The 26,318-nt window shown below is 32.3% G+C and overlaps 1 protein-coding gene and 1 long non-coding RNA gene across 4 annotated transcripts in view; one reads left to right on the top strand and one right to left on the bottom strand.

Annotated features, from left to right (window-relative positions):
- LOC139512074 (tetratricopeptide repeat protein 21B-like) overlaps window positions 1–6,723 on the top strand; it is a 58,109-nt gene extending 51,386 nt beyond the window's left edge. For 2 of the 3 annotated variants that reach the window (XM_071299395.1, XM_071299394.1), the window contains 5 exons: window positions 463–519; window positions 990–1,110; window positions 4,480–4,547; window positions 5,758–6,342; window positions 6,532–6,723. In XM_071299395.1, coding sequence (XP_071155496.1) covers window positions 463–519; window positions 990–1,110; window positions 4,480–4,547; window positions 5,758–5,835 — 324 coding nt within the window. In that variant the 3' untranslated portion in view covers window positions 5,836–6,342; window positions 6,532–6,723. The remainder of the gene's footprint in view (window positions 1–462; window positions 520–989; window positions 1,111–4,479; window positions 4,548–5,757; window positions 6,343–6,531) is intronic. The other variant, XM_071299393.1, reaches the window with a different exon arrangement.
- Window positions 6,724–11,715: 4,992 nt separating this feature from the next.
- On the bottom strand, window positions 11,716–13,256 carry LOC139512073 (uncharacterized). Its single transcript, XR_011662154.1, has 2 exons — window positions 12,520–13,256; window positions 11,716–12,455 (listed from the first exon to the last, which is right to left on the bottom strand). It is a non-coding gene; the product is annotated as an uncharacterized lncRNA (long non-coding RNA).
- Between the last annotated feature and the right edge of the window lie 13,062 nt (window positions 13,257–26,318).

Below are 26,318 nucleotides of genomic sequence, written 5' to 3'. Positions count from 1 at the left end.
TGAATGTTGTCAAAAGCTAAATGTTGTGTAAAGTGACTTATATTTTACATTATCTATGAAATATCTGTGAAATTTGTTTCTTTGTATCATTACAACGACATAGAAATAACATCCCAAAATGCTTTAAAGCAGAGTAGTGTAAACTTTACACTTAAAAAATTATTTGCATTTAGATTTCATTAAATATCTCACCAACTATATCACAGTATGATACTTTGAAACAAATATCAATGGAAAAAATATGAATCTTAGACTTGATAAAAAAAATTAAAATGCAATGCAATGCATGTATATATAACTGAAATCTATCTCTACATGATAGTTTTTTGCTTGTGATGCATCAAAATTATTATAAACTTTAGAAATAAAAGAACTTTGTCACAGAACCCTGCTGATCTGTTTCAGTGAATGTAACATTTTAAGTTTTATCTATAATAAACTAATTTGACTTTCTATTTTCAGTCAGGAAAATATGACATGGCAACAGAGTTGTTAAAAAGATGTCTACAACACAATAATGTAAGTCTTGATTGAAGGAGATGAAGGTTATGTAAAAGAGAAAGCTTTTCTTTGGTATACTTTTATGTTTCTACTTATCAATGATGTGTTTTACTTTAGATGTATCTACCATGTTTGGTCATAAGAAATTTTAGCATGAAATGGAATGAAACTTGAATTTGAGCTTAACATAAGTAGTTGAATGGACATTGCACTGTTCATATTTGCTCTCTTTCATCTTAAAGAAAAAACAAAATAGAGTTCAAACTTACAAGAACAGTTAACATAATCTGAAAACCAGTAAGAGTCATAACTAAAATGTTTAGAATAAGAAGTCAATTGGGTTATATATTTTTTTTTAACGTTTTCAGAATTTTTCTTTAATACTGGTATGCTAGATAAATGAGCACCAGAATATTTTCTCCTTTCTGTAATCATTACAAAAAAAAGTTTTCCTGGTTTTATAATGTTTGTTTAATATTTACTTCTAGTCCTGCTGTAAAGCTCATGAGTACATGGGATACATAATGGAGAAGGAACAATCATATAAAGATGCTGCTCAGAATTATGAAGCAGCGTGGAAATATGGCAATAAAAATAATCCTGTTATAGGTAGGTATGATAAAGTAAAAGGAAAAAAAGAATTAATTCTAGATTTCTAATTGTGATTAACTTGTGTCATCCAGTTGCTGTCATTTTCGTCTAACTCGTGTTCTATTTATATTGGAACTCATATTATATACTATAGTTAAAAAATAGAGAAAATAGCATAATATTTAATCATTTTTGTCACATATCCAATACACCTTATCGCTAATCCCAGCTGACCCAGCCGCTTGAACTTTTGACGCATACAACAATCACTTTTCCATTGTGGCGTCAGATATTTAGTATTGTGACGTCAAAGTTTTACGGGAACCTGTGTGATATCCAGTAATGGCGGACAAATAGCGATGAGGTGTATACTACTGAATTGAATAACTTCTTTTACTGTCACCAGCTCAACAATAATGAATTGTAACAAGTGTGCTATTTGAAATCAGTCAGTCCTACTTCCTATTTTCTAATACTACGAATTATGACTAGGTCTATGCTTACCAATGTGTACATTGTTTTTGTTCTCTTTCACTGGGGTAAAGCGGATGAAAAATTAGGTCAGTTTCTGTATTGTCTGTTAAAGTGTTTCTATATCATTTTCTTTACAAATAATTTATTTCAACGATGTAAATTTATATAAGATTCACACGGAAATCACTAATTACTGCCGAGAAATGTGCATGAAACAGGAATTTCGATTTGAAAAAATCGCTCAGATGACCATAAATCACAATCGAGATGACCATAACAGAATCAGCGATTCATAACAAGGGTGACCGTAATTGGTTTAAAGATGACCGTAATTTGTAAATGATGACTGTAACTTTTAAAGGATGACCGTCATTTCTAAGAAATATCCGTATTTATATAACTACCTTTTTGTATCCAATGAAGTTAATCGTGTTGGTATAAACGTATTAATATGAGAGTATTATCCTATAAGTAGAAGAAACTAAGACGTGTTTCAAATGCATAGTTCACCATATGTATCTTTTTTTACAGTAGAGGGTTGAATTTTTAAAATGAATGTGCAACAAGACATGCACATGAACAAGTGGGGAAAACATGCAACAAAAGCGCGATTAAATGACACCTTACTAGTATAGTGAACAAAAATGCGGTGCACAGCCTCCAACTACAAGACAAAAGATTTTATTTTTATTTCTGGGATTCCTTTTAATGACATATAATAAATACACATTTTTAAAAATGCCAATGCATGTACACCCATTGATATTATATCGTCTTCCATTTTGTCGTGCAAATAAAATTACAGAAAATATTTTGAAAAAATCATACGACTAAACTAGTGATGGTGAGCTCCAGCAAAGTAGATCCTTAAAATAGTCTTGTACGAATAGCGTATCACAAGGGGGGACGTTGCCAATTTGTATATATACAGAAATGATATTCATACAGTCAGGATTCTACTTCGTCAAAATTATCTCCCCATTACGCCAGGCAGTTCATTTTCACAATCGTAGAAATGGAAGCCATTATAGGGATGACGCGCTGCCAATTTTGCTCCTGAAAACCGATAAATTTATCCACATAGCACCATTACGATCCTTATATAGATGTCAGTTGTATTTTAAAAGACAAATGTATCTACTAGCTAATGAGCATCAGTTAATGATCTTGTCTGCATTGATTCAACTTCAAAACTATTGTCTAATCGGATGTCAGGTGGAATTTTCGAAAATTCTTAAACATTTAAAAAAAAATCTGAATAAATATTTCGTGGAAGGGCAGACTAAAAATTTTCAGTGGTTGAAGATTATAAACCCTAGTTATCACACACAAAATTTTTTTTTTTTTCGAAGATATGCATTTTCATCATCCAAATTAAAAGACTGTCGTCAAGTACTTTTAGAAAAAAATAGCTATTCGAACACACCTACTCTGTTTTTGTGATTCATTAGATAGGTATTTCACTTGACCCATATATTTCATCTTTTCGTACTGTCATTTTTTTACGTTATAAATTCAACCTGTAGCTTTGATATATAAAACTTATAGAATCTGAAGCGAGATGCTATATCAAATACTCTTGCTTTGTACGTTTTAAAGACAAAATATACACCTCAAACACGCCCTAACATAAAAAGGTGCTGCATTTCTATGTAATTGATAAATTGAAAACTTATGCAAATGGTGTTTTTAAAATTAAACACTTCGTAATTGAGAAGAAAATTGTCGTTTTATTTGTTTCTAATAACTTTTAAAAATTTTGTCACTATAGTAAACATTACAGTAAACATTTATCGCCTTCTCTAACAAAGAGCTACGATTCTTTTGTTCTATTTCAACTGGATTTCCACCTGCATATATCAAGACAAATCAAGATTTTAATCTGCTTCCTCTGGAACCATACACATGGGCTCGATTACTGAATATTCATATGTATTATTAATGTTTTTATGCTCCATTTATGAACATTATGTTTTTTCTGGTCTTTGCGTGCGTTTGTCCGTTCGTCTGTTCGTTTGTCCAGCTTCAGGTTAAATCAACTTGAAACACATTTTCCCTATGGTATGATCTTTTTAATTCTAATGCCAAATTACAGTTTTATCCCATTTTCACGGTCCACTAAACATAGAAAATGATAGTGTAGATGAGGCATCCGTGTACTAGGGACACATTCATGTTTCTTCAAATTTTCGTCGTATCGCTGTCAATTTGTATTAAAATTTTAACGTCGTTATCAATAAATATTTCATTGTTTACGAGAAATATGCAATTTGCTATCATTGTCATGAACCCAAAATACGGCCAATAGTTTAAAAAAAGAAATTTATGAAACATATTCATATCCGCTAACCGAGCCCCTATTGAGATCGACAAACTCAACAAAAAGCTTTGAATACAAGTACGGATATTTCTTAGAATTGACGATCGTCCTTTATAAATTACAGTCAGCCTTTACAAATTACGGTCATCCTTCACAAGTTACGGTCATCTTTTTACCAATCACGGTCATCCTTGTTATATGTTACGGTCATCTTGAAAATATTTTGATTATGATTTACGGTCATCTTAACAATTTTTTCAAATCGAATTTCCCATTTCATGCACATTTCTCGGTAGTAATTTGTGATTTCCGAGTGATTCTTTTATAAATTTACGTCGTTTCAATGTATGATTTGTAAAGAAAATGATATAGAAACAGACAATTTACACAAACTGACCTAATTTTTCATCCGACATCTTGGGATGACCGTGAATGCAGTTACGGTCATCAGCTTTACCCCAGTGTCTTTGAAAGCACTTACAAATTTTGATCATTCATCCAATTTAGATGTGTAAAAAATAATTTAGCACAATACTACACATATGGATCATCTAAAAATTTCATGAAATACTTATTTGGGTTTTTTTTTGCAGGTTATAAATTAGGATTTAATTACCTGAAGGCAAAAAGATTTGTAGATGCAATAGATATTTGTCATCATGTAAGTTTTAAATACTGTTAACCCATCTATTATTGCACACAAAGTAAGCAAATAAACAGTTCACACACACACCAATAATCATGTTTATTTTGAGTTGTATATTCTCTTATAAATCATTGCATTTATGTATCTTGCTATTATCAAAGAAGACTTGTTTTTATAACATACAAATATACAATACAATTACAAATTTATTGTTGTTCAAATAGTTGTGTTCTTTTGCAACACAGAGATATAACCTCAGACATCCTTTGTTGTCATCATCCTTTAAAGTGGTATGACAAAAAACGACAAAGCTGGCATAAATTTTTCTACAAGACAGGAAGTTGTACACCTGCTATTTTAATTTTTTATTTTAGAATTTTTTTCGGAATCCCCTTTTAACAGAAGTGGGTAGGAGGGGTCTTAATCCTGAAATCCCGGGCTTAAAAACATGAAATCCAGAGGTGCCACTTTAAAGAAATCTAAATCCCAACATCCTGAAAGTCTTAAAAAAGAATTCCCGGATCCCGAAAGGATCAATCCTGAAATCCGAGCTTAAAAACACCCGATTACAGAAGTCCTGATAAAAGTGCTTTCCCCCTCTTCTTACACATAGCAATTTCTGCTTATATTATTTGGAGAAAGCAGGCAACACATGTCTTCCTAAGAAGACTTGTACAGTAATTATGCCCCACCTACAATAGTAGAGGGGCATTATGTTTTCTGGTCTGTACGTCCGTTCGTCCGTCTCTCTGTTTGTCCGTTCGTCCTGCTTCAAGGTTAAAGTTTTTGGTCAAGGTAGTTTTTGATGAAGTTGAAGTCCAATCAACTTTAAACTTAGTACACATGTTCCTTGTGATATGATCTTTCTAATTTTAATGCCAAATAAGAGTTTTGACCCCAATTACACGGTACACTGAACATGGAAAATGATAGTGCGAGTGGGGCATCTGTGTACTGGGGACACATTCTTGTTTCATATACATTTGATGCTTACAGACAAAAAAAATCAAATTTACAGTGATTACAAAGAAAAAGATGGAACAAGTCTTTTTAACTTTTGATCTTTTCTAAACATGTATGTTGTGGCTTGTGTAATGTTAGATAGCACATCTGATAATCAAGAGTTTTAAAATATATATACGCAAAAAATAATATTGAGATATGAAAACATTGATGGAAGTCCTTATTGATTGAATTATAATTTTTCTTATTTTCTCTATTGCAGGTTCTGGGTAATCATCCTAACTACCCAAAGATCAGGAAAGAAATTTTAGACAAATCTAGAGCTAGTCTACGTGTTTAAAGACTGCAATATGACATTATCTATTTATATTATTGTTTGAAGGGGTTCAGAATTCTGGACATCCAGAGTTTTAATTTTAACTTTAACAACAAATGAATTAGGGATGAAAACGAATAAAAAAAGTATTTATACTTTTCTGAACTTAAAATATATCATTGTTGACAAAGAAAATGCTATTTTTAGTTAATATATTTTTGATAAAGAGATTGTTCTAAAATTACATATCTCATGAATTAGTTGGGTCATGTGTTTTGTTTTACCTTAACAAAAAAAGTGATCAATTCTAAAGAGAATAACAGCATAGAGTTTATAGTATTTACTGTGTGTTGTTCTTTGTCTTTAAAACTAAGCTGGATTTTTTTTTATTTATAGTAGCAGACTTTAATTTTGCACAATGATAAATGCAGTAAATATTTTACATTTGAATAGATTCTATTTTGTAAACAATACTATGTCTTTGAATTTGTCTTTTTTTTTTTAAAACTTGTTGAACATTTGTTATGTTAAGTCTTACCACAAATATGTGCACTTAATTCGCCGTTTCAGAATCTATTGCATTCTGGGTAATATTTTCAAAAATGTACACCGAAACGTCGTGATTGGTTGAAAACGTCCAAAACAATGGAAATTCAACCAATGTAGTGACGTTATTTTCATTTTGGGGTACGAACAATGAAATTACCCATGATTCTTTAGATTCTGAAACGGCTAATTGTATTGTATATGTTAATACAATTCTTGAACATTTTTATTGAGATAACTACATTTTATACATACTGTACTTGTTTATATAAATGTGTTAATATTGTGGAAAATAATTTGTGTACAATTGTATTTATATTTATTGTAAATGCTGAAAATGTGATAAATACATTCCGTCCATCTGAAGTCTTGAATCTTTTTGTCATTTATTATTTAATTTTGCATTCATTGATTCAAGATAGCTTCATATAAAGCTTTCAAAATGATTTCAATATGTATTTTGATTTGATTTTTGGAAAGTTTGCTATAGCTTGCTAAAGCTACTTTCCTTAGGCATCGGTCTCAACTTCCGGCGAGACAGACTATCACAATGTTCTGCTCCAAGATAATGTTTTACTAGTGTTCGAATTCTGATTCTTGGATATTTATAGTTGCTACTCTTTTGAAAATATTACAGCTTGAATAAAAAAGGAATGAATGTTCACCGACAATTCAGATGAATTTAACTTCATTTTGAAAATAAGTATCTCAAACACTACTTTGTTGATCGGCCATTGGCTGAAGAGAAAATCAAAAGAAATCTACGTGAGACAGCGTTTCATTCATGAATATTTCATGAATGAACATTTTCCTACACTATTTTTTACTATGTACGATATTTACAACTGTTTATTATTGAATAAGTAAAAGCCAGAGTGTATCGAAAGAGTCCGGTATGTGAGAACAAGTTGATATTTGACCAAGTTGTCGGATAATTGACAAGTGATAATGGTTTGAATTATTTTAACAATACACAGGTAATAGAATATAAAATAATCGATAATTATATGGCTTATGTCTCACGCCAAGGACTAGTAAAGGTAAATACCGGCTTTAATAGAAAAGTGCATTGTTTTTGTCAAACTGACATCGATGTGAAAGTTTTGATGCCAAAAATCATTTGAAAACTTTTATTCCGTTATTTAAATACTAACTGTTTCACATTCCAATGTGGATATAAGGACCTTCACTCGTTCAGCATGCTCAAGTGGAACAAACTGACAACAGAAAAACATTGTCTTAATGACAATTAGTATCATAGCATCCGTATAATTAAAAGCAACCGAGTCATAATCTACTTCTTAGAATATTATAGTTCAGTGTATCAAGACCGAAAACAAGCTAAAGACAAGTGCTTTAGAAATTATTAAAATGATTTGATAACATTTGTCCATGTACTAGCAAAATGACTTTCTTAGTGCTTAACAATGCAGTGGCTGATCCAGAACTTTTTTTATACTGCAACTAGTTGTGTTTATTTCCTAAATATAGTAACATAGCTATATTTTGTATAATGTCAATTTCATCATGGAACACTTTCTGCACAATCAGGGGTTCATTAAGGGATGAAAATAAATTTGACAATTGTGTTATGATTTAATAACCTTTCAATGTATTAGTTTAAGTTGCAGTATAAAAACAATATTGGGTCAATGTCATAAAAATATAAACTTTTTTGTACTCTGCGCAAAACAGTGGAAGGGCTCGGTAGAACCTCGACCTTCCCCAGTTTCTCAGCCTCATACAAAAAAGTATATATTTTTCTTTCATTGACCTAATCTTGTATATATCCTCACACTTTATTCCTGGGGCAGTATGATTCTTTAAGATTGACCTATAATTTACAATGTTTCGTCCTAACGCCAAGGAAATGATTACTAGTAACGGTATATCAAATAAATGGCTTAAAACAAAAAATTCAAATGTCATTGCCTCAATGGTAATTACACAGCAGCAACTAAAATGTGTTACAGGGTTATAAGCACCTCAGATCAACATTGTATAAATCTAGTGTTATATAAACTTTTTATTCCTTAGGTCATACTAGCTACTATTGTTATGCCCCCACCATATTGAGTTTTATCCTTGTTTTTTTCTGTAAGTATGTACATACGTCCATACATCCCAAAATTGATTTCTGATCTCATACTTTAGTTTGCCTGAACCAAATTTTATGAAACGTATACGCAATGCTTATAACAACAAAACACAAGTCAAGTTTGAATTTTTACCATTCTAGATGTATAAAAGAGGTGAAATTTTCAGTATACCCTATCAAGTATATATACCCTTATATATAAGTTTGACTTGTAGCTTTCTTCAGTTATGAGGGGGGATAGGAGGGGTCCTGATCCCGAAATCCCGGACTTAAAAAAACGAAATCCCGAGGTCCCGAATTTAAATAAAGTAAATCCCGACGTCCCGAAATCCGAAAAAAAGGATTCCCGGATCCCGAAAGGATCAATCCCGAAATCCCGAGCTTAAAAACACCCGATCCCGGAGTCCCGATAAAGGTCCTATCCCCCCTCAGTTATACATTTATCAGATGAACATAAAACGGTCTTTAGATTTAGAAGTATAGTATATAAAACAAGAATGTCCATAGTAGACGCATGCCCAATCTGCACTATCATTTTCTATGTTCAGTGGACTGAAAATGGAGTAAAAACTTTAATTTGGCATTTAAATGAGAACAATTAATATCATAGGGAACATCTATAATACTAAAATAAGGAGTTCCAATGTCAGCCGTCATGGGGTAAAAACGACAAATCAAAGAATTCAATTTTATATACATTCAATCTATAGGAAAATGGTGTTTGATTAAAAATTACACCACTCCAGACCCTTTTGTTTTCCACATATTTAATATTGCCAATAATTAACAAGTTCCGGGTCGAATCCAATACCGATACCAATAGTATATTCACCTGTTACCTATACCTTATTTGAACGTTGGGAGACTGTTTGGTTGATGACTAGCAGTAATATGCAGGCTTAAATGGGGAGTCTGTTTGGTTGATGACTAGCAGTAATACGCATGCTTAAGTCAGTGATCTAAAGAAGGTAGTCTGTTTGGTATATGACCAGCAGTAATACGCATGCTTAAGTGGGGAGCCTGTTTAGTTGATGACCACGGTCCAGCAGTAATACGCATGCTTAAGTGGGGAGTCTGTTTGGTTGAAGACTAGCAGTAATATGCATGCTTTCAGTGGGGGATCCAGAAATTTTCATAAGTGGGGGCCCACTGACTGACCTAAGAGGGGACCCACTCCAGTCACGCTTCAGTGATTTCCTATATAAACAACCAAATTTTTTCTCAAAAAGGGCCCCCCCCCCCCCTAAATCCGCCTATGGCTTTAGTTGGGAGACTGTTTGGATGATGACTAGCAGTAATACGCATGCATAAATGTGGAGTCCGTTTGGTTGAAGACTAGCAGTAATATGCATGCTTAAGTTGGGAGTCTGTTTGGTTGATGACTAGCTGTAATACTCATGCTTTGGTGGGGAGTCTGTTTCGGTTGATGACTAGCAGAAATATGCATGCTTAAATGGGGAGTCTGTTTGGTTGATAAGTAGCAGTATTATGCATGTTAAAGAGTCTGTTAGGTTGATTACTAGCAGTAATATGCATGCTTAAGTTGGGAGACTGTTTGGTTGATGACTAGCAGTAATATGCATGCTTAAATGGGGAGTCTGTTTGGTTGATGACTAGCAGTAATATGCATGCTTAAGTAGGGAGTCTGTTTAGTTGATTACTAGCAGTAATATGCATGCTTAAGTTGGGAGACTGTTTGGTTGATGACTAGCAGAATAAAATTAACGGTATCAATTTTCTTGCACCAGATGCGCATTTCGACAATACATGTCTCTTCAGTGATGCTCGTGGCCAAAATATTTGAAATCCAAAGCTTATATAAAAGATGAAGAGCTATAATCCAAAAGGTCCAAAAAGTATAGCCAAATCCGTGAAAGGAATCAGAGCTTTGCATGAGGGAGATACATTCCTTAATTTATAATAATTTCTATCATTTTGTAACAGTAAATTTTAATAACACAAAAAAATCCGTATTTTCATGTATGCATGCTTAAATGGGGAGTCTGTTTGGTTGATGACTAGCAGTAATATGCATGCTTAATTTGGGAGTCTGTTTGGTTGATGACTAGCAGTAATACGCATGCTTAAGTTGGGAGTCTGTTTGGTTGATGACTAGCAGTAATATGCATGCTTAAGTTGGGAGTCTGTTTGGTTGATGACTAGCAGTAATATGCATGCTTAAGTTGGGAAGTCTGTTTGGTTGATGACTTACAGTAATATGCATGCTTAAATGGGGAGTCTGTTTGGTTGAAGACTAGCAGTAATATGCATGCTTAAGTTTGGAGACTGTTTGGTTGATGACCAGCAGTAATAGCCATGCTTAAATAGGGAGTCTGTGTGGTTGATAAGAAGCAGTATTATGCATGCTCAGGTGGGGAGTCTGTTTGGTTGAGGACCAGCAGTAATATGCATGCTTAAGTGGGGAATCTGTTTGGTTGAGGACCTGCAGTAATAGCCATGCTTACGTGGGTCATCTGTTTGGTTGAGGACAAGCAGTAATACACATATTTAAGTGGGGAGTTTGTTTGGTTGAAGACAAGCAGTAATATGCATGCCTACATGTAAGTGAGGAATCTGTTTGGTTGAACAGATGTAGAATTATGCAGCCATGTCCAATGAAAAGTGGGATAATCAATCTGCAGCCTTGTATTTAAAGAGAGTGTCCTTGATCTGTATGTGTTAAGAATCCTTGTAAATACTTTTTGTTGTGTTTGAAGTGACCTGTAACTTTGCAAGGCTAAGTGTATGTCCCTATTCAATTTGCTCTCATTTTAGTTATCGTCATGAACATGAATGCAATACTTGCCACTGGACATAAACAAATTAATATTAAGCAATCCATCAGCCACTTCAGTAAAATTGAGAATGGAAATGGGGAATGTGCCAAAGAGACAACAACCCGACCATAGAAAAAAACAACAGCAGAAGTTCACCAACAGGTCTTCAATGTAGCGAGAAATTCCTGCACCCGGAGGCGTCCTTCAACTGGCCCCTAAACAAATATATACTAGTATTCTATTTGATATCTATATTGATCATGTTGATCAACCATGCCAATCTTATAAAAGTTTTTGTGTAGAGCCTTTTTCATTCTGAGTCATATCTAAAACAATAAGAGGTCTTTTCTCACAATTTATTCTCATATCCTATGGAATTTGTGTTTGGCTTATTTAACAGCCAACGTACTTTACATGTTTGTATTGTAAGAGAAAGTACAATTTGGAATCACCACTCTTATGAATAAGGAATAACAATTGTACTAAACTTCAAAATATATTTAATAACAAATTATAATGCACACATCTATAAACCAATTAACCTGCTACAAACATGACAAATACTTTACTTAAGTACAGGCAGAAGATACCAGGATTTTGTGTTCATGACAAAACAATTTGATATTAAATTTATTCATCACTTATATGATTTATTAATAAAAGGATCAACATGACAGGACAGAAATCAAACAATATCTCTGAGCTCCTGTAAGCTCGCTATATGACACCATTAGTTCTTTTTTTGTTATCTTCTTTGCCCTTTAGTTTAGCAATAAAATATTTCATTAAATTATTTCAAGTTTTACCATGATAAAATTGTCCTTTTTCAGACAAGTTACTGTGATCACATGCCCTTTTAAAAAACTGTACATGTTTGCATTTAATTCTCTTCTAGAAAATTGTTTAAATATATAATGTATATCATTTATTTATTTCAATAATTGTATTTTCTTTGATGTTTTCTTTTTGTTATCCATAAAAAAAAGTAAATAAATACAGTTGCATTATTGATAATTAATCCTAAGAAAACAATCTTTAACAGGTTTAATGGAAAATAAAATGCATTTTTGTTATCATGACATTGGAAATCATACACATCATACACATAATATACATATACATTGTAGATGTACGTATGAAAATGTATATTTTGAAAACATGTAAAAATTATCCAGACATCATTGCTGCTATTCAATACTTTAAACAAAGTACAAAAAATGTACCTATAGGGTATACATTTTACAGTGTATTTATACAGTGTACATTTTGTTCATGTACACATGGTACAGTCAACATGACAGTTTGTGCAATTTGAACATCTGACAAATCAAGAAGTTACAGTCAGATTTGAACTCGTTGTTACACATATACAGTACAAAGTAACATACATTGTACATACATGTACACGTGACATACTAAATCATGTAAGAGTAAAAACATTAGTAAAATATTAGTAAAAGCCAAGGTTAGGCATCACATCAAAACAGCTAAGATTAGTAAAAAAAAGTCAATGTATGTAAAACAAAATAATAGTATCAAAATATAAAATTGTGTAGAAAGACATGAAAGATATGGGTCTTGTCACTAATATAAAATAAGGAGATATTGTATGATACATGTATATCTTCATTCTTATAACATGTACATTGTACATATAAAATGTATATCTACATGTACATATATGTATGCGTTGTAATAAATCAGGTCATGTGTAAATGTAAATGTATCTAATCTAATTGGGTGATTGATTTATTGATTGGTGTTGGCTATATGCTGCCTGTGAATGTGATTTATAAATACTGCATACACAGTGTATGTTTGTACTAGTCTACATTGTACATACAATTACATGTATGTACATTTTCAAAAATATCTAATTATATACATGATATACTGGTAATTAGTTTTACATGTCCATGTACCAAAAACTAGCTTTTAAGTTTCATACAATAATAAATATCTGAAAAATCGAGACATTTACATGACACATTGTACATGTAATGTATAGATAATTATATCATTTATATATTCAGTGTTCTCCCCAGGCCGTTTTAGCGCCGCGATTTTCAGCGCTATTTCAATTTCCCGCTGTCCTATTGCACTGACCGCGTCGCTATCCCGTTCAACCGCGTCGCTATATTTTTTTTCGTATTTTTTAAAATTTCCCGCTTATTTTTCTTTTCGGATCACGTGATTGACTGGTTAACGATTTTTGAAAGAATTATTTCCGTTGTATTAAAGTAACTCCGCGGGACCAGTCTAATAAATTTTACAAAATGGCGTCGTTGAGAGATTAAGATTTCAACATTGACATCTATTTAATGAATATATAGAGGCATATATGAATGAAATGAGAAGAAATAAATTGACCGCATTTCCCAACGACATTCACAAACTTGTTTAACGAACTTTGAACAAACACTGATTTTAAGAACGATCAAATTGGCTTCAATGAACTAGTCTTTGAATTGAAGTATTAATTATCACCCAATCGAACTAATACCTGTTTAATCAGCAATTCTACAGTAATGAATTTTACCCTTTGAAAACAATTAAGAGGATATGATTAGAAAAACAAACCCCAAGCTGATACTAGACTTGAAATTCACTTTCTCGATGTCCAGCTTGGGTGAAGCCAAGTTAAACGTCGTAAGGTTAACAGAACACTGCTACATTTTTTCGCTTTATAAAGATGCCGAAACGTATGAAAGGAATGGACAGTGCTAACAGAGACATATAATGCATGTCTCGGGTGCTGAAAAGTTCATTTCTAAATTATATAAGGGAAGTTTTACCCCCTTCTCTGACAACGTTGTCTCGACCATTTTTTGAACCATCTACGATTATATCATTACTTTTTTTGCGTTTACAAGCGAACTGTCGAACCTGTATTGCCTGAAAGAAGCATCCCTGTTATCTAGGGATTCATTATAAGCCCGTATTTTACGATTACTTGACCATACATGGCTCTTTTTCAAATGGATAAGGGAATAAAACAAAACGCAAATTTTGTGTAAATATATATAAAATATTGATATTTGTCAACCAATCATCAATATATCTTAATTAAATATTGCTTTAAATTTAATGTAAACAGAGGATGGCTTGGATAAGGAATAGTATTTAATGCTAAAAAAAAGACACAGGTGTAAACAGGAAGTTATGTCAGCCAGTAAGGGAGATAATTTGGGAGGGAAAGACCTAAAAGAAGTATTGTCAAATCTTGACAAACTTATCTGGTGGCATGTATTCAAATGTTTATAAAATTATCAAACAAAACCTTTAAAGGTGGTAGTTGTTTCAATTGGCATACATAATGTATTTGATTGGTAATTCACCTTTGAAATAAAAAAATCTCTTTAAAATATTTTTAAAGGATTTCTTTCATATTCATAATTGGAATATTTTAGCCTTTTTTTTTAAGCAAGTCTTTGATAAGATTTGAATATTATTAAAAGGGCAATTTCATTTCTTCCTTTGAAATACTATACTAATTTTTATTGAAATGTTGTACTTTGCTAGAAATGTTAATAAAAGTAAATGTAAAAAATACCAATCTTGTCATTAAAAACTTTCTCACAGAAGCTGACAATGACTTTATTGTTGGTCCTACATGTTCTGCAACATCACCTGTTAGTGATTAGAAATCTTCACATCTAGGCAGTCTGGTATAGACCCACCATGGAAAAGACTTCTCCTTGGGTTTTATAGACAGATAATATGAGGATTATATGTATTTATAATGGAGACAAAAAGACTTTTCTTCTATCATGTCTATATCCAGACAATAACATTAGCAAACAAAGGGGTAACTTCCATGAGCATGATGAGGACATCATTACAAGAGAAAACATCAATAGCATTATGTAAGAAAAACACATAACAAATCAATTACAAACCAACCGCGCGCCGCGACAAAGTTACTGAGTATTGTCGAACATCACGCGCTTACCACAGCGCTATCCAAAAATCCTGGGGAGAACACTGATATTATTAATGTAGATTTTGTTTGTGTAAAAATCATGGTGCATGTTTATTTCAAACAATACACTAAAATATATACAAATGTGAAATAAAAGTACAAATTTACATGTACATTTGTACATTGTAGGTACTGCAAAATAGATCAAAACTTCAAAAGGTGACAGAAAAATTAAAAAACACTGTGACAGTTTGACTAAAACATTCTTTTTTATGGAATTGAAATTTTACAGGAAATATAATTGAATTTTCATTGTATACATATTGTACATACACTTTTGACATACATAAACCATTTTTTAAACATGTACATGTATGATCTATCAATTTTTTGTCCAAGATCAAAATGGTTCTTATACATTTGTACATGTATATAAACATGATTTTAAATTCTTCATGAATTTAAATGGATAAAAATGTCATGAAAATATACAATTTGCTAAATATTCCAATAAATGTAGTTTCACATTCATGACATTAAAAATCAGAATTAAAAAAACTTTTGAATATTTTACATACATGTACATGTACAACGTACATTTTGTTTGGGTGCATGTACATGCATATGTAGTATTGAGCTTTAGAACCACAAATTTTTGCTATATTATACATGTCTATACTTATACTGTACCCAATTGTTTTTCTTATCTTATATCATAAATAATGGTAAATAATAACTAATCTTGATTATAATATAAATTAATGATGTTATCAACGTTTATATTCAAATGACCAATTTGATGCATATTTTGGAATGTTAAATCATAAATACTCAGAAACTTCTTGTACAAAGTCACAATGTATGTAAAATGTACAAATGATGTAACTCATAAAAAAGGTTCTTCTTGTGCTACAAAAGAGTAATTATTGACATGATTGAATTAGGATCAAGCCAGTCACACATGATTTTTTTTAAAAATACATGTTTCAAAAACAAGATGAACAGACATTGTTGATCACTTGATGGTTTCTAATTCTCAAACTGCATATGCACAGTACACTAAGCTGTGATTCATTTATACATGATTCCTTCTTAAAAATATCTATTTTCAAAAGTTACTGCAGCATTTAATCGATAGTAACACCAAACCATATTAACAATATTTCAACGAAGTCAAGTGAGTAGCTTGTCGCAGCTATCCCTCCAATCATTCTGATGTCTTCTCTCTTTGGGTAAGTACACTGTGACATTGTAAACACGTCTAAAACAATCTCAGATAACTTAAAACACACAGTTAGTCTACCAAGGTGCTCTTGGTACCAATAATGATGATACAGTTGTTCAGTGTCCAATACAATAATTGTGAGTATAACTAAACATATCACATATCCGCCCATTATCCTCACTGTTATTTTATGACTTTTAAACCCCTGTACTTTCCACACGTAAAAGATTAATGATAATGTAACAATCAAACCAAATAGGAAACGGACTGTCAACAGGCGTCCTAAATATAATTGTTCGATTTTTATTGGGTCTTCATCGAGGTCTGGAGGCCACAAGAAACGAGTCAAAAGCCACAGAGTGATGTCTGTCTTTAGTGGCATTCTGGATTTCTATTTAACTGGATTTTGTAAATTCTAAATAATAGCTATCCCTTCTTAAGAGACACCAGATGAGTAGATGAAAAGAGTTCTGATAAATTCTGTTGTTTCAGTCAAATTCAACAGGAAATGAATAATTAAAAGTCTGTTTTCATTCGGAACGACACAAATTTCCGGTTTTGTTGAATCAAGTCAGTACAAGCATAGATAAGTTAGGCTATGACGGATATATCTATGGTACAAGTATTAAAGGTATTTAAAAACACGAATATATACATACTTTTGTATTGTATGTTTCTGATAAAAGCACATGACGGCACACCAATCATTGTAAAACAAATTCAATACAATGCATGCAAACATTAAGCACACATAATGATCAAGAGATAAGCAAAACAAATGATTGAGGCCCCTCATGGGGGGTCCTAGTAATCACATAATCACCATTTTTTTGCCAATATAATCACATAATCATTAAATATTTGCTTATCTTTAGTAATCAAATAATCATAAACTAAAAATACAGTCCTAGGTAATCAAATAATCATGAAATATTTGGCTTAATAATCAAATAATCATTAAAAAAACGGACAAGTAATCACATAATCAAAAACCCCATGAGGGCCCTCATGATTCACTGGATGGACACCTCTGAGAAGCCCAATTTTATTTTAAATGCGAATTTTTTGGTTTATATGACTGTAAGAAAGTAATTGATGAAGACAAACCGTGTAGTGGTGCACTTCCTTTTTTGCTATGCCGGACATTTTGAAAATAATAATTTTTAATGATTTTCGAATTTTCATTATTTGGGCTATGGTAGATCATGGTAAATAGTCAGCTTCACAATTACTTTTTTCTTACTTTCAAATCTGAATATATTTAACAAAAAAACCAACACCTATAGGTTGGTGTTATCATTGAGAAGTTACAATTGTTTTGCTTTTTCGTGTCTCTTTTAAATAGAACGAAAAGCATATTATTTCAACTTTTTTATAAAAAGTAAAATCAAAAAATTACTGAACTTCGAGGAAAATTTAAAACGGAAAGTCCCTAATAAAATAGCAAAATTAAAAGCAGAAACACATTCAAACGCATGGACAACAACTGTCATATACCTGACTTGGCACAGACATTTTCTTTTGTAGAAAATGGGGGATTAAACCTTATAGCTAGCTAAACCTCTCACTTGTATGACAGTCATATAAAATTCCATAAATGATTGAAAAAATATATATCCAAGCTTACGAATTGCATTTTTTTTTTAATTCAATTCAATTCAAAGTTTTATTGCCATATAAACTATACAGTTTGCGACATATAACAACAACAAAAACAAATAAAGACAATAACTAAGTAACTCAATATATATACACAAATTCAGGTAAATATTAAAGGGTCCCCTGTCCTCAGTTCCATTGACTTTTTTATAAAGGATCCTAGTTTATTCACTTGTGTTGGTGTTGATGGGTTAAGTATATATATAACTTTGTCATTGTCAGTGAGATTAGTAAATGAATTACTTTCTCTGTTAATGCAATTAAAATATGTTAATCTAATATTTGAATTATGAGAACAGTTTATTAAAAAATGTTTCTCATCATCTAGTACTTTGCATTTTTTGCAAAGTCTCTCTTCGCGAGGAATTTTAAAATGCCTTCCTTTTTCAATTAATAATGAATGGTCTCTGATTCTTAGTTTTGTAATTAATTTTCTAAATTCAAAGTTTGGGTTAGAGAGGTAAGGTTTGATCAATGAGATGTACAAGTTTTTGGTAAAACTAATTCTTTGTATACCACTTTTACCCATTTTCTAAGCATTTTGGAAGATGCCATTGACCGAATTGGTTATAAAATGATTCCCAAAACATGTATCTCAGACTAAATGAAGGGCCGTTCGGATCAAAATGCAACTGAAACGTGTTGCAGTTTGTTCTCGTACCTTAGAGCAACGCGTTGCTGTACATATTAACTTAATTACACTAGAGCAACGCGTATAAAATAGTTCACGAAGTCAAGAAATAACGCGTTAATTAAGGCATGCAGTTACTTACGTTGCAACCCATTGCAAATATTGGACATTTGAAGTTGTAAAATCATAGCATAAACGATATCTTTTACATTTGCAATGCAATAGTCTGTTCAAATGTATGTTCTTATCAGTAAAATTTGCCCTTACTTCACAATTTGAAATAGAGACAATTTCTCTGAATGATGTATTGCTTGAGTCAAATAAGTTTGTATTCAGTCCATATTAGTAACGAAAAGCTGTCATGAGTTCTTTCAATCAATGTTATCATTATATAGAAAGACATAGGATATATTGCACTGCGGTAAGTTCTAGAATACAGTGTAGAATCTGATAATTTTATTTTCTGTAAAAGGGTTGACAAGTTCCATACGTATACAGGTCACATTTTATTCTAAGCACCAACGTGTTTAAAATAACGTGGTAATCTTTACTATATTATAAGTGAACTAACTGTTACACGTTATCTTGCTATATGCGAATCATGTTGCAAAACCTTGTTCTAGTCTAGAAAACGCAAACACATTGCAACGCGTTTCTTCTTACGCGCGACATGTGTTGAAAAATGAATACATAAAAGTACACATTGGCTAGATGTATAGGATGAGGGTTGATATTTCACAAAACATGTTTAACCCCGCCTAAATTTTTCATTTGTTACTTTTGTATATTTTTAAATTTTAGCTCATTTGTATGTTTTGGAGTTTATGCCTTGTTCACACGGACATTTAATTCGAATTGAATTCGAATCGAATGCGAATTTGACGCGCATTGTAATTCGAATTAGAATTGACGTTAGGACGTGAAACGTTTCGAATGAGAATTAAACTAAATTAAATTCGAATTAGTTAATGCGAATCGGATTCGAATTACGTGTGAACTCAACATAAGTATGACGTCAATTTTCCCTAAACTAGAACACATTTTTGTTAAGGGTCCAGCTTAAGCCTGTCTTCAGTTGCTAGATTTTCTCGCTGTGTTGAAGACCCAGTTTTTTGCCTTGGGCTGTTTCCTGCTCTTTGGTCGGTATGTTGTTTCTTTGACATTTTCGTCATTTCCATTCTCAAGTTTACACTCAAGTTCCTTCGGCGACGATGATTTCAATGTTCTTAGAGATGAAATGACCAATATATGGGTCGTTTTCAAAAAATGTCGAATTTTCAGTACACCCATGCTAACTTTTTTTATTTCTAATGGAAATTTCAGTTGTAATGGTTTAAATGAAAGCTTGTCGGATTTGTGATTCAGAACATTAATAATAAACACACCTTGCATATATTTTGATAAGATTAAACTGCATTTAAGACCCATTTTGGGGGTATTTGTCTGCGTACAGTGTCAGAAAAACACATTTCAAATGATTTTTTTGCGATTTTCTGATCGCCTTGATATCTACAAAAGGGACTTTTTAAGAATGTTAAATATTACTCTAACGAAAAATCGTAGCTTCTATATCATTGTATGTAACATATTATCTACAAACTAAATTGAATCTGCGTACAGGAGGTTCATGTCTTTCCTGTTACCGCTACTTAAATCAGCCGTCAAATTATTCTCCCTATGAATATTGAATCAGTCAGTGTTGATTTCAAAAGTGCAAAGTAATCTTTACATTTAAAACGCCTCGTTTCTTGAACGACAGTGTAGAGAAAAGAAATTTCAAGACATTGAGTGAAAAAAGTATAGCGTACTTTTTTTTATGTCTATGCTGTTACCACCAATTTTGATTAAATACACCAACAGTATATTTGTAAAAAGTGCAATAACGTGTTGGAAACCAAATTCACAATAGAAAAACATAATCACTTCACCAATGGGAGTAGTTATTTCACAACAGCAATCAAAAACGAAGAAATTTGTCTATCCTGTTATGTCTATCCTGTTACTATGGTTGCTATGGTTACAGTAACAGCATAGACAATTGTAGACAAAAACGTCGTTAATTTTTTTATCTTAACATATAGGTGCAAAACGAATGAAACATTTCGTTGTTTGAAGTCATCTTAAGGTTATAAAGTCTTAATCTTCCCAATTAAGCATTCGCAGGTGCAATACTGATATCGGTAACAGGATAGACAAAAAGGTAACAGGATAGACTTTTATATAGTAATATATCAGAAACGTACGTTCCTGTTACCAATGAAATATAGAGAAAAGTAAACTAACTTATGAGGGATTTACTTGATGTTGGGTTTATTTGAAAGGGTGAAAAAATGCCGAACAATATAAATTGCTATCTTAGACTTGCATTACTGGTGGTAATTTTTACAACCTTTGAAAACCAATTTTTAGAGGCATTTTTCAGTACAACCTGGAAAATTGGCAAATAATCTATTATATTACAGAATGAATATATATAGAAGTTTATTCTCATGAAAACCATCTAATTGTCTACGTAAAACAAGCTTAACATTTTATCTAAACCTTTTCTTAATAACCAAAAATTTCTTTTGAAAATGGTAACAGGATAGACAAAATAATGTACCACCGATCAAAAAATGTTTCAACATATTCTTGTATGACATCATTAAGATTGCATCTTTTAATATGTTGTTCTTAAAGTACTGTTTGTTTTGATTTGCTTATGTAGAGGGTTGTTTGAATAAGTAACTTTTAATATTTTTTTCAATTTCAAAATTCGACATTTTTTGAAAATGACCAATATATATACAAAGGGAAGTCTGGTGCATTTTTTTCTAAGGCGTAATCAACAAACTCAAGGTCAAAGGTTGTTGGTGCCAATTAATAATCCAATTTGATATTTCGTCGCGCTTATAATTTTATTTCATGACAAAGATGTCGATCAAAACAAAGGCGAAAAAATAAAAACGTCGAGACAAGCAAGTCCACAACACGAAAACTCGAACAGAAAAGTAAAGACTGGACAAGTTGATTCCCGCACGAAAAATTCATTGTGAATGAGAAAGCTAGACTTTCTCTTTTCCTTTGCGTCCGTCCTGTAGCCAACTAATGTTTCGGTACTGGCATTGTGTCGTTTATAAATTTTAATTGTAAATTTTGCGTTTCATACAATTTTTTATTCAAAACACGTCTCAGGTAATGTCATTGTAAAATTGATTTTAATTTGCACAGCCCCAAATAAGTTATTACTACTCAACTGATCTACGTCATAGTTCTCGTGGGCTAAATACGGATTTATCATAGATTTGTTAAACATCAAATGAGCTCGGGACGGTTTTACTAATGCTGTATCAAAATCGTAGTTATGCTCTGCGCACACTCCATATTTTCGTCTACCAAACCACGTCATATTAGTACTGCAACCAGAGTTCATTTTTTAAAACTTTAATGGTCCGGAAGAACACACACCTAAATTATATATCGATGGAAAGAGGAAAACGTGTACAATAAGAAAAGTTGGGTCGTAAAAATCCAGAGTGGTCACAATTTTGTAAAATTGAGGTCAAAGGTCAGACCTAAAAATATCAATATTTCAACCACAAGGACAAAAAGGAGAAATATTCTGATATTTATTCAATTGAATGCTACAAAAACGATTCAATCATAAGCATATGCTATAAACGATGTTAAAACGACAAATTTGACTACTTATATGAAGAGCTGCCATTACAAAATGGCGTTGATTTGGAATCTTCTGATTTTTTTTTCCATTTAAGACATAACAAAAGAAGAAGTGGCCTTGACCTTTTCACATCCATAAACTTTCATATTGTGTATAGTATTTCACTATAGTATATTACAGAATTATTTTCTAAAGTTTAAAACACCACTTTATCAAATTATTTCAATATTTTTTCTATCTTTGAAAAAAAACAAAATTCAAACGCTGAAACAGTGTTTTTAATTTTGCATCTTAAAGGTTGTGTATTTTGTGAAAATTAGTATCTAGTTATAGATAAATACATAATGTGTTTTTGCAAAGTCTGGACAGAGCAGTTATAACACAAAATATACTATAGTCACCCGAGGCGAATGCGAGGTCCCTTTTTTATAAGAACAAGTTGGGCGCAGGACAGAGTTTGTTCAAAGCAAACATAGTTTTTGAGTACAAATGCTATCTGTAGCGTAAATACCGTCATGATTCGGTCAAACTCGTCAGATATATAGTCTTACCTTTGCATAGGAAACACAAAAGAAATGTGAGTACAAAGTTTCGATCAATGTTCGTGACCCATATTCCCATATACATATGCATGATGTATCTGCACTGCCAATCCCCAATGTAATGGGGCGAATGTTGCTACAGAAACGATTGATTTTGTAATAGCCATACGTTTACGAATTTTTGTTATCTTTAGGGACAATATACGGTTTAGAAGCGCCTTTGTGTTATTTTTCATCAATTAACTAACAAATGAATTTTTGAGCCTAGGCTCCGTGTTGAAGACCGGAACGTGACCTTTAATGGTAGCATTGGCACTCATATCATATCTTCCTATATCTATTAACAAGCTATGCGGGCATCATTTCCATAGAAATACCAAAACGAGGACACAGCTCATAAGAGCATTGGTGGCAGGGTGAAGTAATTGTTCTTCTTTTAATGCATCCTTGATATTTTCAGACACACCTTGGTGTAATTCTAAAAGTCTTAACATAGACTTCAATTTTCCTGCAGCAGATATGGCATCCCCTAAATTGAGTTCAGAGCTAAACTCTATATTTCATATCCCTTGGCCCCACTGTGTCTGAATTGTAAGGTGTCACAATATCTAGTTAGTTCTGGAGTTTGGCAGTTTGGTAAGCATCAGAGACAATCTTGGATAAAATTGATCGGTATATATAGAGGATATGCTACACGAGAAAGGCTTTTTCTTATGGAAGAACAAATCACATCACTAACAATCGTTATTAATGAACTGACAGCAAGTTCAAATTCTAATTTTTCAGTAACTGTTTTACTTAATTGCACAGGTGTTGACTTCAATAAGTACTTGGTTATGCATGGATGAATGATTACTCACATTAATAAAGCACAACTTAAAAGACTGTCAACACGTTTAAAGGACTCAGTTTTGCGAAGTTTTCTGTTTTTTTTTAAAGGTTTTTCTTTTACACAAAAACCCTGTTTTCATATCCAAACTACAAGGAAGAAACTAAGCGTGAGATCGTATAAAAGTGTCAGGTTGTGAGGATACATGTCGATTAGTTTGATCACATATATGGATTTCTGTTGTTTCTAATTTAAAGTGCCCCAAGGGTGACTGGGGAAACGAAATCATATCATGATGGTCACTTGGTCTTCCCCCGACCGGCAGTAAAACGAAGTGGGGCGTCCGTTTGGCTGTGCGGGATGTATCAAGTTCGCAGTCACGTTCGGTCAGAATGGGGACGTTAAATCCGATGCCTCGTGTAAAGGGAGTTTCACGTTCTTTGCACGTTAAAAACGCTTACATCAACTCTTTGAGGGGTCCGTAGGTGGCATGTTGCAATGGACAATTTCTGTCCCAATCCAATATACCATCATTTCCATTGGCAGTCTAAATTTTCCCGATCATCATCCCGAATGGCCTCTATTATGACAAAACCTACCTATTGTTTTTATTGTTAACTTGTTCTCATCCTGAACATGCATGAAATATTTGCCACTGGACGTTAAGAAACCAACAGTCAATCAATCTAATTTAAAGATGCACACCAAGTTTGCCTTCTGTTGCGAGTCTCATAACATCACTGATGATTCGCCCACGGAAAGCAGAATATCAAGAGAAGTTGGTTTTAGCATCACTTTGTCACACACCAAATCTCAAAACTTCAATAGTACTTTTCCCCCGACCACTTGCATGCATATTAATTGCTCTGAGGTTAAACATTGACATACAATGTATTTTCACACAATGTCAACTATAGTCATTATCCGGAAAAACCTCTTATCCGAAGGATTTGGTTAACTTTTATATAAAGTCAAAATTTTATTAACAAAAATATAACTTTTTTACAGAAAATACACGAAAGAACTACTATATATATTCAAATCACTCAAAAATAAATTAACTTCTCCTACAAAATCTACATAATCACATCGAAACTATCAAATTGATTGTGAAGGAAAAAATAAATGGTGGTGCTGATTGACGGATAGGAAATTTCCGTAATTAAAAAAGGTACAAATGATGTTTTTATTTTTGAATTTTTGACAAAATTGTTTGGAATTTGTCCAACAAAATTTGCATGCAGTATCGCAATACTATGTTTTGTCCTCTCAAATGTCAAATACTGTTTTTGAATCATATGTTTTCTTGTTTTCAAAGAAAAACGCGTTAAATTTCTATCTAAAAAATCAGCCAACTTTAAGTTTGAAAGTTTTACTTGAAGATGGTATTATATTTATGTCTTCATCATTCCGATGATCCTTGATGATATGTGCATAGAAAATATTTACGAAAATAGCGGAAAATTTAACCAAAAACTATATTTTTGGATTTTAAGGTAACTACCCAAAACCGTAAATTGAGGGGTACCCCCATTAAAGGGATAAAATACAAAAATGTGACCATAGAAACTTTTTACGACCCGACGGAAATTAAAATATAGATATTATTCTATCATTTAAAACAATTTGCAGCCGTGTGTTATTCCGGACCATTAAACTCGTTAACTAAGCGTCTTTTTCGATGTCAGTTGCAGTACTATATTCATAATAGTCTCATATGGTTTGAAAAAAGAAAAGTCACGAACCCTTATCCACGGTTGATTATCTGTGGTCGAAAAATTGGCTTTGAATGTGTCTTGATTAAGTTTGATTTCATAAGACGAATCTGACATATTCATGTTAGCTTTAGAGGCATCTAGTCCATACATGATGTTAGATGAAATACTGTTTAATGACGAACTTTCGAACAGTCTTTGTTTATAATTCAAAACAGATGTTTTGCTTTTAAAAGATGAGACGAACGGAATTTCAAACTTGAATTCTAAGAAGTCCGATCGGAGTGCAGAAGACACTGAAGGTCCGCAGTTAAATTCTTTTCCTATTTCAAACAATACAGGGTGCTGATTCGGTGGAAATCCAGTTAGCGTTTTTTTCATAAGCTTTACATCCACCATATTTTCAAGAGCTGAAACAAAAAATCATAATTTTATATTAAATATAATTATTCCAGTTTAACACATGACATAGGCAAAATCTCTTGGTTATAACTTTGCCATAATCTGGATAATGCACAGCTAAGGTGTGCAATAACTTCCTGAGACGAACTGCACAGTTCAAAAGTACTCTTACCTTAAGGGACGAATCCTGGATTTTGAAAGGGGTGTTATTCCGTAAAATAAAAATATATATATATATATCACCGAGTTTAGCAAGACTAAAAAGAACTTACGATTTAATTTTAAAATATGAAATAAAAAGTGTTTCTCATATTTAAGTTTTGTCGAGACAGGGGATTTGGCTGCAGATTAATCAGACTTCGAGTAGATAGACATGTCTTCAAAAATGAATACAGTAAATAAAAAGACATTTAAAGAGAAAAAAGGGGTTGTTAAAAGATTGATCAGTGAAACTTTTTTTCTGTTTATTTACCATTATATATTTAGGTACTAACATCCCT

This window comes from Mytilus edulis, chromosome 2 (genome assembly GCF_963676685.1).
Source record: "Mytilus edulis chromosome 2, xbMytEdul2.2, whole genome shotgun sequence".
In the NCBI taxonomy this organism is placed as follows: domain Eukaryota; kingdom Metazoa; phylum Mollusca; class Bivalvia; order Mytilida; family Mytilidae; genus Mytilus; species Mytilus edulis.
Note: the sequence above shows the minus strand (reverse complement) of the source record. Positions and strands in the feature narration are given on the sequence as shown.